The sequence below is a fragment of the Dunckerocampus dactyliophorus genome, chromosome 10, assembly GCF_027744805.1.
Source record: "Dunckerocampus dactyliophorus isolate RoL2022-P2 chromosome 10, RoL_Ddac_1.1, whole genome shotgun sequence".
Classification (NCBI taxonomy): Eukaryota; Metazoa; Chordata; class Actinopteri; order Syngnathiformes; family Syngnathidae; genus Dunckerocampus; species Dunckerocampus dactyliophorus.
The window spans coordinates 9743905-9761310 of NC_072828.1; the positions used below are offsets into that span (position 1 = coordinate 9743905).

The 17406-nt window shown below is 39.9% G+C and overlaps 1 protein-coding gene across 1 annotated transcript in view; it reads right to left on the minus strand.

Moving 5' to 3' along the window:
- Positions 1-296: 296 nt before the first annotated feature.
- Positions 297-17406, minus strand: part of LOC129189135 (leucine-rich repeat-containing protein 52-like) — a 29415-nt gene continuing 12305 nt past the window's right edge. Inside the window, exon 2 of the mRNA XM_054790507.1 lies at positions 297-10332. Coding sequence (XP_054646482.1) covers positions 10016-10332 — 317 coding nt within the window. The 3' untranslated portion in view covers positions 297-10015. The remainder of the gene's footprint in view (positions 10333-17406) is intronic.

Sequence of the window (17406 nt, forward strand, 5' to 3'; positions counted from 1 at the left end):
ATACATGGACATGGACCTCCAAGGTCGGCTTAATTAAAGACTCCATTAGGTCTTTGCATGTCACCGCCTTTAAAACACAACATGAGGCTGACCATTTGCATGGAGGATGTGGAGGAGAGCCATGATACTCCACACTTGAAGAACAAACTCTCATCAGCGCTGGAAGGCGGTTTGGTGCTGCTGTTGCAATGGTGTGTGTGTGTGTGTGTGTGTGAGAGAGTGTGTTATTGACTTATTGCATTAGATGGTCTATGTGGGCTTCATGCTTAGGAGCTAACATCGCCCTTAGAGAAATAACGGGATCATACCACACAGCGCACACACAGTCAGGCACTACACCCACACAATCACACACACAAACACACACACACACACACACAAAGCATCATCCCCAGCAATGCTGTTATGCCGCCAGTCTTTTGTGTTCCTCGTAGTTGAAGTGAACTGTCTGTCTTCCTGTCTTGTGGTAGATTGTGCATTAGCAGCAAACGCTGCAGATGGCGACGGCCTGAAAAAAGCTTTTATGACAAATTCAATTGCTAAATGTTGTGTTGTGTTTTCATTTCTTTCTTCCGCTGTTTTTGGATTTATTTCCTTCGTGCGTTGTCTTTCTAACTTCATGATCCTGACGACTCTTCCTGTCCTTTTACTGCTGGAGTGGATCCCTCGAAAAGTTGAATGATTGTGCCCAACGAATTCTGCCTAGCAACAAGTGACAAAAAGAATCCTAAAATAATCTTCTCAGAGTGAATAACAAAAGTAAGAATTCAATCCACGTTTTCTCTTTTTTTTTTTCTCCACTCGTCATCCGTCAACATCTTTATTGCTCAGTGATACATGGTGTACAAAACTAAAGAACAATTTCAAGGAAAGGATGAAAGAAACCAACATCAGCAAGTATATGTCCGTGTATGTTATTAACATTGCATACGTCCCACACTCATTCTCATACACACACACACACACACACAGTGAGGACCTTTTGGTTGTGTTGTGTTTGAAGACCTTTTGTAGCGAGCCATGACAGCATCTCTAGAGATCTTGAAATAAAAAAATAGACAGAAAATAAGACAATAATATATAATTACATTGTATTTATTTAATTTAATTGTTTGTACAGTGTTCCCTTGCTCGATCGTGGTTCACCCTTTGCGGATTAGTTGTTTCGCGGATTGCTTTTGTGCTGCCTTTTTTTCATTACAGCGTATGAACGCTGTTACAGGCTGGGCCTGGCCCTTTAAGAAGAATTGCAATGTGGGAAGTTGAGTGTCTATCTGTCGTCTGTCTGCACCGCTCATTGTTTTCTGTGTCCTGATTGGCTGTAGACCATTGTCAATTAATCTCCTCAGTGCCGTCCTGCCATGTCTCCTGTGTCATCGCTACCTTGCTTGCTTGCAAGCTTGTAAATGAATCCTCGGTTCTTCTGCATATGTTTTAACAAGGATACAAAAACGCTACAGTACAGCGGAACGGCGCCAGGACGAAAAGGCACGGTCACAGGAGTGAAATATGCGTGAGTGACTTAATACTCTTGTGTTGATCATTAAGGTTGATCATTCAAATTCAAACTAAGGTTTGAACTTTTTTTTGAGTGTTTAAACAACATAGAAATGTGAGAAAACGTTATTGCCTGTCTGACAAAAGTGTATAAAGTGTATGGTGAGGGGTTTTACAGCCTTAAAACATTTATAAGAATTGTAAAGAAACGAAGTTGGCTACTTTGTGGATTTCACTTATTGCGGGCTATTTTGGGAACGTATCCGCGTCATAAATGAGGGAACACTGTATTTAGATTGAACTACTTTGGAATCTGAAAATACAGGTTATATGTAAAAGAGTATGCTGATTGTTTTTCTAAAATTAAATCCAAATTGAAAAAGCAGTTATTAAATAAAATTATTGTACATTTTTAAAAAGTGCTCAATGTTTCCGCAAGCAAAATGTATTGAAACTACAATCTATATATAAAGCATGTTGTTTGTGTGAGGGCAAATCATTAAAACTAGTACAATTTAAGGAATAAAACAAAGTTTGAATTACATTAAATTAAGGTGCTAAAAGCGCCTAGAAATGACAAAAATGTTAATGAAACTGCAGTTTAATTTGGTTTGTTGAAGAAAAAAAAAACAATAATAAAATTTTAAAAAATCTAATTTAATTTAATTTAGGAAAATAAATTGGATTAAAGTTCTAATGGGATTGTTTAACAAAGAAAAAAAACAGTGATATAATTGACGCTCGCAATATTGCATTTTTTCATTAATTAATTAATTAACACATGATTGCTGTTTCGGTAGACTATGGTCTATTATCGGTCTATTATAGTATTCTGGTCACTCGGCGGCAGTAATGACACAAAACATTGAGACATTACCTTACATCACATGAAGTCATGAAGTCAGCCATGGCATGTCTGACATGATAGAGTGGCAAAAAGTTGTCCTCCCATTATGTGTGGAAGTGGTTATTTTTTGGCTATTTAAGTTCAGAAGAAATCAATTTTTAGGCTAACTGGTGAGCACGCTAGCTATTGGCCGTCTCTAGTCCCTGCAGCATAAGAGTTGCAACGTGGTGTAAACAATGAATAATAGGAGTGTAAAGGTGATTATAGGCATGCCTACAGGGCTCTAACAATGTTAAAAACCATATTTAGAACGTCATAAACATGTTTTCTATGCTCTAACTATGAAAATATTCCATTTATTAACAGTGAATCCTCTGTCGCGGAAATTCATTTAACACGGTAGGAACTAAATAACCGCTATAAACGAGGGACAACTGTATAATGAATCGTAATAAAACATTATAAATTTAAATGAGGGTCGGTCATTTAAAAAATGATTAATTGAATTTGTTATTGTTTTTTAAATTGGTGAATAGGTCTACAAAAGTTCAGCTCATTGTTTTGGCACAGCTCAATATTTGTCTGCTGTGTCAAGTTTTCATAACTGCAGTTAAGTAACTCATTGGACACTTCATTAGGTACACCTGCACACTGCCTCGAATGGAAGACGGCTGTATCAAAAATGTCTGCCTTTGCAAAGACAATAATCCTAATGTAGCAATATGTTTATTATTGCGGTTGCCGTTCGTAATGGGAAGTCATTATGGAGGCTTTGATGGCCATTATTAAGTCACATTGCTTCCATAGAGTAGCTTTATGTGTGTGACAGTGACGTTGTGTTCTTGTCAGGTCAGATGAGCTCTCTTGTGTGCAAATGAAGAGATAATGACTCACGTTTTAACACATGAATGTTCTAATAACACATGAATGTTCTGGTGGCGCAACTCTTGAAGACATTGCGGCTGGTCCACGCACAAAAAAAAGCTGCCACGAGCTCCTTTCGCCACGTTATACTGCATGTGTGTGTGTGTGTGTGTGTGTGTCAGAACGAAGATGGAGGGTAGGTGGTGATGCATAACAAGAGAGAGAGCAAGAAAAACAAGCAGCTCTAATGTTGACGCTCTGACTTTAACTGCGCCCTTGAGGTTCGCTGTGCACGTGGTTGTCAATTTGTGTGTGCACAAGCGCGCGACAGAGTGAGACTGGAAGTGTGTGTGCGTGCGTGTGTGTGGGTGAAGATGATGAACCTCAGCAGGCTTGACACATTTGGACTACAGATTACAGCAGCTAATTGAAAAAGAGCATGTGTTGTTATGACTCTTCTGCGTCCTTACTATCCCCATACAGGGTTTTATATTGAATACAGAGCGGTGATTCAAAGGCAGAAACGAATGTGTATCCATAACTTGTTTCATATCCCCTATACACTGCGACGACTAAGACATCTAAGCAAGTTTAAATGCAGTCATGGGAGAAAATCAGGACAACCCATGACGTGTACGTGACATCTGTGGCGGCCCCTATGGGTTGCGGTAAGAATGCTTTGAAAGACATGCTAGCATACATGTAATACAGATATCCTCAGTGTTTTATCATCACTAGACACATGCTCAATGACTTATGGAAATTGTTATATAAAAAAGGTCAATTTGGCTTGCCAAAATGATTGAAACTAAGTAAAAAGGTCAAATTTTCTTGTTCTTTTAGCACATATTACAACAAGTGGCCAGGAAAAAGAATCTAAGAACGATCTACATCAGGGGTGTCCATTGCTGCCCGCTAATGTTTTTCATTGGCCTGCGGCACATTCTAAAAGTATAACTTAACAAGAAAAAAAAACAGCAGCAAAAATGGAAAAAAACAGCAATAAATTTAAGAGAATAAAAGTAATAATATTAGGAGTGAAAAAAATAACGTCATCTCAGTGGCAGTTGAAACATTAAAGAAAATAAATGTTATTTTTTGAAAGTTGTAATATGAGAAACAAACACAAATAAAGATTTTTGGAAAATTAGGTTGCGGAAAAATTTTATGTTACAAAAGAAAAGTCAAAATAAAGTCGTAATTACGAGAAGAAAATTGAAAGAAAGTTGAAATGGCTGGAGAATTAAAAAAAACAACAACAATAGCCGAAACGGAAAAACAGCTGTAATTTTATGAGAATAAAGGCAGAATATTAAAAAATATGATGAGAAACAAACAAAACAAAAATGTAATTTTTGGAAAATTTGGTTGGGGATAAAGTAAAAATATTTTGGGAATAAAGTTATAATATTACAAAAACAACATTTACTAAGATTATTTAAGAATAAAGTTGAAATATTTTGAAAATGTAAAAAAAAAAGATTCATTTACAGTATTCTGTAATGGCCCCCTACAGCCACGTAACTTCTGCCTTCCTTCAGCATGTCCAGAAGTCCAACTTTTGTGTGATGTGCTGGCTTCCTCTGCCTTTTGGGTGCAGAACGTTTCATTGTGGGTTTTGTCGGGGAGAAAACTAGCAACCATACAGCGTTCAGAGTCAGACGCGGTCAGCTCCTTCTGTTTCTTCTATTCTTTACAGTTAGCGGTTAGCAAGCAGCTCATACGGTTAGCTAGTTTGCTAGCCATGACCACACAAGAGACGACACAAAGGAGATTGATTGACAATGGTCTACAGCCAATCAGGTCGCAGAAGATAATGGGCGGTGCAGAGAGAAGAGAGAGACTAGCGAGATACCGCAGCCTCGTGCTAAAGCACAGAACTACAACACTCAGCTTCCCACAATGCAATTCTCCTTAACACTGTAACTTTTTAGCATATCTACACGTGTTACTGTGCAACATCCACGTGTCCCTTGCATCCTTTCATTTTCACTATGTGTCCCTTGGTGGAAAAAGTTTGGACACCTCTGATCTATGCCATTACGTCTGCTGGACAGCTACAGCTGTACCATTTCTTTCACATAGATGTTCCTTTTTGAATGTAAAATGAATAAGACATTGCCAAACACCTCAGAGGTCGTATAGTTCAACCAAACAAATAAGGTTTAACTAGACAAGTGTTTGATTTTTTTGTTTTTGGTTTGCTTTTTAATTCCGCCACAACAAAAATGGCAGAAAGCTGTGATGACAAGCATCGACACAGAACCGGAAATTCAACTGATGTTAAAATGCTACTTAAAACATTGCCCGGATTTGATTCTTTTCATTATTTCCTGTGGGAGAAATTCTTTCTAAATTTGAACAAATCAGAGGTCCAGGTCCTGTAATGACGACAACCTTTGAGGTTTGATTGTGTTATCATTCTATACAACATAGGCCTGAATTAACATTTCTGCATTCGTTGATAATTTAGAGGAAATGTGAAGAAATTGCTGACAAATATTCCTAGAAATCCACAATCCAGATCCAGGCCAAAATTGAGTAGGTTTTTCCTTAGCCTGTGTCCCACTCCTACATGAAGTTTCACATGCGTTGTTTAAGTACTTTTTTGTGAAGTCTTGCTCGCAGTCATACAAACGGCAACGACAGCATACACCCACCTCCTTGGCGGAGGTAGGAACATCAGGACCGATGACTGATTTGGATGATGAACTCATGGATCAGCCGTCCAGGCGACTCAGGGAAATGCTGTTTGACCACCGTGCCCCACTTTAGCACACGCACACGCACACAGAACATGAGGTCAGCCAAACGCGCCTCGCAGTCACTTAGATTCACTTTTAAGCTACGCAACGGACTCGATCGCCCTGACGTGGTCTCCGTGCGTTAGCCTGATTCACTTCTTCCACGAGGACAGGTTGGAGCATCCAGTAGAACTTAATAACCGTGTGTCAGCTGCACACACGGAATGACATTAAAGGTAGCATACTCAGATATATATACTGTATATATATATATTTTTTTACCACAAATGTACTTTACATTCATGTTTTTGGGGGGGATTTGAGTTACTATTTTGTTTGCATGTTTGCGCTTATTCAACTTCCCCTACTTTTCTTACAATTCATTTCCTTCCTTTTTAAAATCATCCCACCATTCTGCTGTTTTAGTCAGTTGTAGTTTGGCTAGAAAAGAGCATGTTGCTTTTTTTGGAAGGGGAAAATGTAAAATGAAATAAAATGCAATACAATAATGGATCAAATAAAATAAAATGCAATATATAGCTCCAACGTACAGGCCTTGTTCTGCTGGGACTTCAATGCTTACGTTGGCAGCGACAGTGAGACCTGGAGAGGCGTGATTGGGAGGGGCCAACTCTACACTCTCGGCAGGGTCCTTGAGGGTGCATGGGAGTTTGCCCAACCAGTTCACGTGTTTTCTGGACTTGGAGAAGGCATTCCACCGTGTAGCAATCCTGTGGGTTGTACTCGGGGAATACGGGGTACCGGACCACCTAATTCAGGCTGTTCGTTTCTGACTGGTGTCAGAGTTTGGCAATAAGTCGGATCCGTTTCCAGTGAGGGTTGGACTCCGCCAGGGCTGCACTTTGTCACAGATTCTGTTCATTACTTTTATGGACAGAATTTCTAGGCGCAGCCAGGGCATTGAGGGGTTCCAGTTTGGGGACTGCAGGATTGGGTCTTTGCTTTTTGCAGATGATGTCGTCCTGCTGGCTTCATGGAGCCATGAACTCTCACTGGATCGGTTCGCAGCCGAGTGTGCAGCGGCTGGGATGTGAATCAGCCCTTCCAGATCTGAGTCCGTGGTTCTTGCCCGGAAAAAGGTGGAGTACCGTCTCCGGGTCGGGGATGAGATCCTGCCCCAAGTGGAGGAGTTTAAGTACCTCGGGGTTCACGAGTGAGGGAAGGATGGAACGCGAGATTGACAGGCGTATTGGGGCGGCGTCTGCAGTGTTGCGTGCGGACTCTGTATCGGGCCCTTGTAGTGAAAAGGGAGCTGAGGCAAAAGGCAAAGTTCTCAGTTTACCGGTCAATCTACTTTCCTACCCTCACCTATGGTCATGAGCTGTGGGTAGTGACGGAAAGGACAAAATTGCAGGTACAAGTGGCCGAAATCAGTTTTCTCCGTAGGGTGACTGGGCTCTCCCTTAGAGCTAAGGTGAGAAGCACTGTCATCTGGGAGAAACTCAGAGTAGAACCGCTGCTCCTCCATATTGAGAGGAGCCTCCCTGGGGAGGTGTTTAGGGCATGTCCGACCGGTAGGAGGCCTCGGGGAAGACCCAGGACACGTTGGAGAGATTACGTCTCCCTCAACTGGCCTGGGAACGCCTCGGGATCCGACGGGAGGAGCTGGACGGAGTAGCCGGGGAGATGGAAGTCTCGGCTTCCCTGCTTAGGCTGCTGCCCCTGTGACCCGACCTTGCATAAGCGGTAGAAGATGGATGGAAAATGTAATAAAAAAACGAAATTTCCTAAAATGTAAAATAAAATAATCTACAATTTCTACAGAAATGATACATATTGCTTATTTATTTAATCACGTTTGCAAGGGGAAAGTACAATGACTTGAATTGCTTGTATGATCAAAATCAAAGGAATTTAAAAATGTTTAAAAAAAAAACACTGTTTGTATAGAAAGAGGCATTTTGATTTTTTTTTTTAATTAAAAAAACAATTTGGAAAGAAATTTTGAAATAAATGGTCAATAAGTTGTATGTGAAACATTATTGTAAACCTCTAATGCAGTGCTACTAATAATCCAACAGAAAGAGCCTTCAAACTCCGCTCCACATGTTCTTAGAAGCAGGAGAAACATATCTCCATTCCGTGAGTTTAATAGATATATCCTTTTTTCTTTACATTCAGATAAGACAAAAACTGTATTTTGCTCCTGGTGTTTACAGGAGACATTACTGACTGTTTGCTAGTGAGTCGCCTTAAGGCATGTGAGGGGAAATCACATCTTAATGTTGGAATTTGTAGCATTTTCACTGTAGCAGCAGTAAGGCATCACACTCTCTGACCCCCAGTGTGTGTGTGGGTGTGCGTGCGCATGTGTGTGTGATGCTAATAATACCTGCACCATACCTTTTTACTGAGGATTTGTTCTTAAATTGGAAGCAATGGCAGCGAGTAAACAGCATCGACAGTGTAAAAAAACCTGTTTGTGTGCAATGTACTGTAATGAGAATTTAGTAGGATACTGAACAAAAGAATCGAGCACTATACTTTACTGCTCTACAAAAAAAATCTATCTAAATCTCTACTAAAGAAAAAATCTCAGGAGGGTTCCCGTGTGGGCAGGGCGTACGTTTTTGCAGCAAATAGCATACATGCAGGCTAAGTCAAAGTGTGATTTGTGTTTTTGCACAAACTCTTGCAGCAACACAGTAATAATTTGCAGAACACGCCATATTTTGCCTCAGTGATGCAAAATATGAAAAAATGATGAAAAAATATGTAAATTAAATAAAAAATCAAATCAAATAAATGGTGAAAGGGGTGTTTAATTGAATTTAAGTTAATTTAGGGCACTACACATGCAAAATTGCAAAATATAGTGTTCCCTCGTTTATCGCGGGGGATAGGTTCTTAAAATAGCCCTGAATAAGTGAAATCCGCTAAGTAGACAACTTCATTTTTTTTTTTTTTTTTTTACAATTATTATAAATGTTTTAAGGCTGTAAAACCCCTCACCATACACTTTATACGCTTTTCTCAGACAGGCAATAACACTTTCTCACATTTCTATGTTGTTTAAACACTCAAAAAAAAAAACTCTGTTTGAATTTGAATGATCAACCTTAATGATCAACACAACAGAGTATTAAGTCACTCACGCATATTTCACTCCTGTGACCGTGCCTTTTCGTGCTGGCGCCGTTCCGCTGTACTGTAGCGTTTTTGTATCCTTGTTAAAACATATGCAGAAGAACCGAGGATTCATTTACAAGCTAGCAAGCAACAAGCTAGCGATGACACAGGAGACATGGCAGGACGGCTCAAAAGAAATTGATTGACAATGGGCTACAGCCAATCAAGACAATGGGCCGTGCAGACAGACAAGAGAGAGACACCAACTTCCCAGAATGTAATTCTTCTTAAAGGGCCAGGCTCGGCCTGTAACAGCGTTTATACGCTGTAATAAAAAAAAAAGCACAAAAAAAGTCCACGAAACAGTGAATCTGCGAAAGGTGAACCGCGATAGGCGAGGAAACACTGTATGTCAACACTGCAGTTTTCAGTAGAAAGGGGCATGTTGCTTTTTTAAAGGAAACGTCAAAATCCGCACTAAAATTGAACATTGAAATAGCCTAAAAAGGGGTCAAGAATGGACATTAGAAATGTAATTAAATATGAAAAGTGAACAAAATAAATCAACAGTGCAGTTTGTTTCAAAAGGAGCTTGTTGACTTTTTGAATGTATAACAAAAGAACGTTATCAAGAATTTGCATAAAAACTGAAATGAAATGAAATTTTAAAGTGCTAAAGTGCTAAAGGAGCTCCAAAATAGCATGTTTCTCAGGAGACGTGTGTGTGTGTTGGGGGGCGGAGTAACTTATTGCTGTCAATACTCTCATGGGTTATTTCCTATTCCCAAGTTGAAGGCATACAGTTAGTCTTCCTTAAAGTCGTCCGTCACTCTTCCTCATCTCATACACACACACACACACACACACACACACACACACACGCACACACTCAGTCTAATGTGTTGAGGAGCGTAGCTGCAGTATCTAAATGTGTAGCATTTGCAGAGTCTTTGGTCTCGGGTCATTGGTCCATTCAAACCTGCATGCCAGGCTTGCTCACGTCCCCGTTGCCCTTGTTCCCTCCTCCTCCTCCTCCCCTGTCATCCTCATCGTCGCTGTCCAGCTCCTCGCTCCTGCGCTTGCTGTAGCGCTCGTACAGCACCATGAGCACGCCCATCACCCAGGCCGACACGGTGCCCGCCGAGAAGATGACGAAGCCGATGGCGATGAAGAAGAGGTAGTCCCAGTAGCCCAGGCCTTGGTGGCAGTCCACCCGCAGCTGCATGCCCACCTCAGCCAGCCGCCGGCCCGCCAGCTCGGGGGGGTTGTGGCAAACGGTCTGGCCTTCATCTGGAAGAACGACAGGAAAGATTAACATCCACAAGGGGAGGGAGAGCTTTGGTTCTGGTGTTTTCCTTACATCTTACACTGTATAGCTTCTTCTCATGCGTTCCAATACGCAAAAAATAGGAAAACACAATTGGAGCACCACCTAGTGGTCAAGTTGGTGAATTTGCATAAAACTCCGACCCAATGAGAATTCCCGTAATTTAGTCAAACTTGAAACTAGATGATATTTTTGGCCCAATGTCAGCTGTCATGCACCCTTACGAACACAAAACTCCATATGGTAGACACATAAATTTAAATAACTTTTTGTCTTTTTCTGCTTGTCTGCATTTGATTTGGCTTTGTTTTTCTGCTGGATGTACTTCCTGACACAACCCTGCTATTTATCCAGGCTTGCTAAATCAAAATAAGTACAATAATAATAAATAAAATGTTCAAAAATGTAGGAGTAACCTAACCAAATCTAATAATAATATGCCAATAAAATTAAATTAATTTTAATCTTTGGAATTCAGAATAAAATAATAATAAGTTGTGACTTTTAATGACATGAAGGAAAAACCTTCTTTTTCATGGACATTTTGATTTTTTTTTTTTTAATTAAAAAAACAATTTGGAAAGAAATTTTGAAATAAATGGTCAATAAGTTGTATGTGAAACATTATTGTAAACCTCTAATGCAGTGCTACTAAGGAGGACCTCTGACCCGCCCCTAGCTAGGTAAGCCCAACCCTGTGTATGTACCACTTCACGGAGAACAACTTTGCAAAAAAAGTTTGCTACACATGTTAAAATATAACCTGGAGCTCCGCCAGCTATCAGTCAGTCAGCTGCAGATGTGGGAACTGTAAGTTTGATCATTATGTGAGCACGATGTTGCTGTTAAAATATGACTGCAATGTTAGCACTTTAGCTCACCCAGCTAACTAAGCTAGTGTTGCTAACGTTTGTGTCCTCTCGTGCCACTCCTTCATGTTACGTTGTTGTATGTACTAGATAACATCTACTACGTTGTGTTACAAGTGCAGAGTTACAGTGTATATGTGAAAAGTGGAGAAAGCACACAATAGCGCTTCTTGGACAAACACTGTGGGACAAACACAGCTCATTAGCATTAAAGCGACAGACACAAAATGCTGTGTTCCCATTAGGGCTTACGAAAAGCACTTTTAAACTGTGTAAATCCCAGCAGCGTCAAGGCTACATTTTGGACGCTTCCAGTACACTACTGTGGCACCTTGAACAGAAATGCAGTGTCTCCACTTGTATTTATAGTCTCATACATGTTGTATGACACTTCACGTAGGCGGTCAGAGGTCATGCATGTTCCGCTGTGTGCTCTGCTTGCCCTTTTCATTCTGCCTCAATGACATAGCATCATTAGCATACTGCGCATATATTCATTAGTGTGACTGCAGTGTGTTATGAAGAGAGTTGTCGCCCGCTGTGCTTCTCCAGTCTATCTGACAGAGCCATCAGCGAAGAGCAGCGGAAGCGTTTTTTTTCCACCCCTTTTTATCTGCTCATCTAACTTCATCTCTCATTAGCAGCATTGCTAATTGTCATCCTCATCATTGCCCCCCCCCCCCATCCACCCATGCTCAACTGAATCTCCAAAAAGAATTTTTAACGCTGTCAACAATGAGGAGAGACGTGAGAGGAGGCAGGAGACGGGAAAGAGGAAGGGAATTACATGCAGACAGGAAGTGGAGCACCTACCATTTGGCGCTGTTTTTGCCTACAGTACTTCCTAGTTTTGATACATTTTGATGATATATTTTTTTAAATGAGGTTTGGGATACAAATAATTCTGGCAAGCAATTTTTTTCCCTGACTTTTTGAAAAATTGGAATACAAAGTACGTAACACATGCACACTATCTAAATAAGCAATTTTAATATATTTTTTTTACTATTAAATAATTCATTTTTATTCATTGGGCCAAACATGGTTGCAAGCCACAAATTCTGCCAAGTATTTCTTGCCATAATTAATTTAATATTTAATACAGAGGGCTTAGTTAATTGCAAAAATAATGTAGTGCATATAAGGCAATTATTTTAATTTTATTTATTTTAGGCAGTTTATTTTTTTATTTTATGTATTTGTTTTATTTAATCTTACTAAATAAATTATTATTATTTTATTTTTTATTTATTATTGTTTTATTTATTTGTTGTACACAGTACAGAATTGTGAAATGAAAGTAAATAAATGATTTAAATTAATTGACTTATATTTCTTCAAACATTTCTGCCTATAATTCATTCTACATTTAAAACTGCAAGATTAATGTATTCCACTGAAGTACATTATTTTGTTATTTTAAGTATACATTTTGTAGGGGGTTTTTTTAGCTCTGAATTTGCCATAAGAACTTTTTTTTTTTTTTGGTCAAGTGCCAAGATGTCTACCTAGCAACAAGTGACTGCAAAAGAATCGTATCAGTTCTGTTGATCCAGCTTGCTGTGACTGCAGGACTGCTGAAGTATAAGTGGAGTCGTGACATTTTTAAAACTGAATGAATGATGTGTGTGTTGCTTTAAAAAGACAGTAAGAGGTGTTGTGCGGTAGCTAGCCTATATAAGTGGTCTGTGTTTCATTTTTTATTTTCAAAAGCATGTCCATAGACAGGAAAGTAGACGAGTTGGCCACGTTCCCTTTCACTGATGGCTGCTAAAGCTTTCCATGAAAGTGCACTCAGGTACCAGTGAGGTCAAAGGTCTGAACATGGAGATGAAGGATGGAGGAAAGATGGTAGATATGATTATCTACACGTACACTCCTCGCCTGCTTGAGTTGATTTCCAATCCAGTATAAAAGCGTTTTGTATTTACGATAATGCTCACCACCAACTCTCCTTACAGAACTTTCCCAAACTGTCACCTCACATTTCCCTCCTTTTTGTCTCGGCACGCTTCTTCTTCCTGTCTCCTCTTTCCTTCCTGTGTGAAAGCCGTCAGGTCACCTCCATCATTCTTTGTCACTGTCTGCCACATTTCGGGGCCGATCTGCTCACTATCACCCCACCGTGTTGACTTGTAGCTACCGCCGGGATCTGTGCTCTTGCTGACATGAGGGTAATTGGAAGCAGCCGCTAATTGGAGAGAGGATAATTAAACCGGTTATATACTGTATATATATTAGGGGTGTAATGGTTCATGCAGGGCCGCACGGTGGCTGAGTGGTTAGTATGTTGGCCACACAGTCAAGAGATCGGGAAGACCTGGGTTCCAATCTCCGCTTGGGCATCTCTGTGTGGAATTTGTATGTTATCCGCGTGTGTGGGTTTTCTCCGGGTACCCCGGTTTCCTCCCACATACCAGAAACATGCATGTTAGGTTAATTGGTGACTCTAAATTGTCCAGAGGTGTGAATGATTGCTTGTCTATAATCTCAAGACCAGTTGAAAAATTTCTAGAATTTGCATTTTACACATTTGGATCTTAATGAGGTTTTAATTAGAGCTACAATATGCAAAAACAAGAAGGGGGAGTGAGACAAAAAGCATTTTGAAAAAGTAATTTATTGAAAACAACAATTAAACTGAAATAGGCTGCTTATCAGCTGATCAAAGGTTTAAGATCATTGCTCAAGAAATAACAAAAAACTCTCCAAACCAGAACAAAAAATGTTCTCAGCAGGACTCAGTAATGAGTAGCTCCACCGTTCTTGTTAATCACTTCAAAAATTGGTTTGGGCATGCTTGATGCGAGTGTTTCCAGGAGGCTAGTGGGAACATTGCTCCAAGTGGTGAAGATGGCTTCACCAAGGGCATCAACTGTCTGGAACTCATGGCAATTTTTATAAACTTCCCTTGCCATCCATCCCCAAATGTTCTCTATGGGATTTAAATGAGGGGAACATGCAGGATGGTCCAAAAGAATGATGTTATTCTCCCTGAAGAAGTCCCTGGTCAAGCGAGCATTGTGAACTGCAGCGTTGTCCTGCTGAACAACCCAGCTGTTAACACACAGACTAGGGCCCTCAGTCATGAGGGATGCCCGCTGCAACATCTGCATGTAAGCATCCGCCGTTTGACGACCCTGCACCACCTGAAGCTCCAGTGTTCCAGTGAATGAAAAAGCACCCCAGACCATGATGGACCCCCCTCCACTGTGCCGGGTAGAAAACATCTCAGGTGGGATCTCCTTGTCATGCCAGTAACGTTGGAAGCCATCTGGACCATCAAGGTTACATTTTTTCTCATCAGAGAATAAAACTTGTTTCCACCTTTCAATGTCCCATGTTTGATGCTCCCTGGCAAAGTCTAAACGGGCAGTTTTGTGGCGTTGAAGGAGACAAGGTCTTTGAATTGGTTTTGTTTTTTAAACCCTTTTCCCCCAGATGCCGTCTGATGGTTATTGCGCTGCAGTCGGCACCAGTAAGGGCCTTAATTTGGGTGGAAGACCGCCCTGTGTCTTGATGGACAGCCAATTGGATCCTGTGGCTCAGCGCAGGTGTGATTTTTTGGGAGTCTACCACTTGACTTTTTTGTTCCATAATGCTCAGGAACTTTCAAAAAATTTAGAATGACTGTCTCACTGCTCCCAACCTCAGCAGCAATGGCACACTGAGAGAGGCCTTGCTTATGCAGCTCGACAATCCGACCACATTGAAAAAAAGAAAGCTTCTTAGCTTTAGCCATCAGGAGGGCATGACAGTGTGAATGCCTGACAGAAAAGGAACATTTTGAGCAGATTTGGGCTTTTATAGCCTGTGGTCTTAGACGTTTGATCAGCTGATAAACAGCCTATTTCAGTTGAATTGTTGTTTTCAACAATTTGTCTCACTCCCCCTTCTTGTTTTTGAAAATTGTAGCTCTCCTTAAAACCTCATTGAGATCCAAATATGCAAAATGCAAATTCTAGCAATTTTTCAACTGGTCTTAAGATTTTGATCAGGAGTGTATGTGCCCTGCGATTGGCTGGCGGCCAGTCCAGGGTGTACCCGAAGTCAGATAGGCTCCAGCATACCCCCGCGACCCTAGTGAGGATAAGCGGCATACAAAAATATTGGATGGATGATTCATCCACTACATCGATGTATCAATTTATATTGCTATGATACAACTACATCGATCTGTGTTCAGCAAGTTGCCATTCCAGATGACATATGTCAATCTAACATTGTTTAAAAGGTAATCAACTGATTGCATCGATACTAGAAAATAAAGCGTTGGATTTTAGCAGGCTTTAAATGAATGTGTTTTTTTAGCAAATTTAATGAAGATGTTAAACATTACTTGTGTAACAGTTTGATTTGGCATAAGTTGATTAGTCATGCCTGTTGAGTAGGGCGCACGGATGACGTCATGTAAAGGCGGAATCAATCCCTGCGTGTGCGCTCGATGAGGAGAGACCGTGGGTATGTCTGTGAAAATGCAACTTTTTCATATGATATCAGGTGTATTTTCATTTGTATACATGTTTGGTGAGTTGATTACTTCTTCCTCTTCAATTTCGTATTACATTTGTACTGAGTGTTGGACCACACCGAGTCAAACGAGTGCTTCGAAAGTTAAGTCCTTAAGTCGTTTCAAACTCATAAATCGGAGCTTCAGGACAAGATAAAAGATATGCAGGATATAAATTCATTTTAATATCTTTCTGCAGATGAAATTTAATTCAAATCTGATGCAAAATATCTCCATTTTGGCCCAGAATTTGTAAAAATTTGGAAACTAATCCAACTGCTGCACTGAGTGCTCAGCCCATCCTGACTCAATGTTAAAGCAATGGGAACCAAAGGCACTATTTCCTGGTATGAAATTTGCTCTAACTTCTTTAATACTTGGGGTAGAGAAGTGAATGAAGTATCAATTGAAAGTTCAAGTCATATTTTATCAGATACAATTAATCACACAGACTTGATTTGACATATTTCCAAATTTTGTAACATTCCTACGCAAGGTATTTATTTTGAAAATCAGCAAAAGTAGCATGTAAACCTACTTTTAATTCAACCTGAAGATGTTGGTTTCACTTTATTTTGATATTAATATTGTATTATTTTTATGTTGAAAAACAAAAGCAGAAGTAGCAGATAAAGCTACTGCTGAAATGTTGGTTGCACTTACTGTACTTTTATTGAAAATGTATGCAATATTGAAAATGAGAGCAGAAAAGGTTAACCTCCTGTTAATTCAACCTGAAGTGTTGGCTGCACTTTATTCAAATAAAATGTGAATTTATTTGCCATTAATTGCTGTTTACTTGTTTGTTTATATCCGTAATTAATTTATACCTGATTCCCTTACAAAAAACAACAGGAATCTAGGAAACTTCACCTGCACTGTCCAGTATCCAGGTATTCATTTCACAGTCACACTGGTTGAATTTTTGGCTAAAAAGTTACTGAATCGATTTAAAGTTACTGAATCGTTTCAGAGTTCATGAACAACTACATCAGGAGGTTCCCTACAGTCACAGCTGTTAATGTCAGTGTATTTTTACCCGAGACCTTGGCGTTTTTTTGCTTTTGTAGACCAGAGCGATTAATCGAATAGGAGCTTTAACTTTTGTACGTTCCTTTCATAACTTACTGTGTGCTCAATAAGAAATATTGAATACGTTATGGAGAGAAAAATGGCACCTTTAACAATTAGGACATTATAAAGTAGGCTGTCAAAATGAATGCGTTAATTCCAGATGAATTAATTTGCGTGATTAATTTGATGAAACAGTTTAATGCAATTAACACACACGCAGCACACACTGACTGACACACATACTATATTGTCTTCTGCGTGAGTCTTTTTTGCCTCCACCAAATGGTGTATTCATCGTGATTAATCTGAGTTAATCCCTGTGATTAATCTCAAACCTTAGTTTTTAATGTCTCAAGCATTGAATCATAATTGTCTCAAGTAACTACATTTGATTCAGTAGTTGTGTGTGTGTGAGACCACCTGAGTCAGAGGTGGGGATATCAGGTGTGTGTGTGTGCGCGCGCGCAATGAGGTGCAACACTGGCCAAAAGAGTCAAACAGGGAAATAGAGGGCAGAGTATGAAGATGACAAAGCCAGCCGGAGAGACATGAGAGAACATGAAGGAAATAGAGTGAAAAAGAGC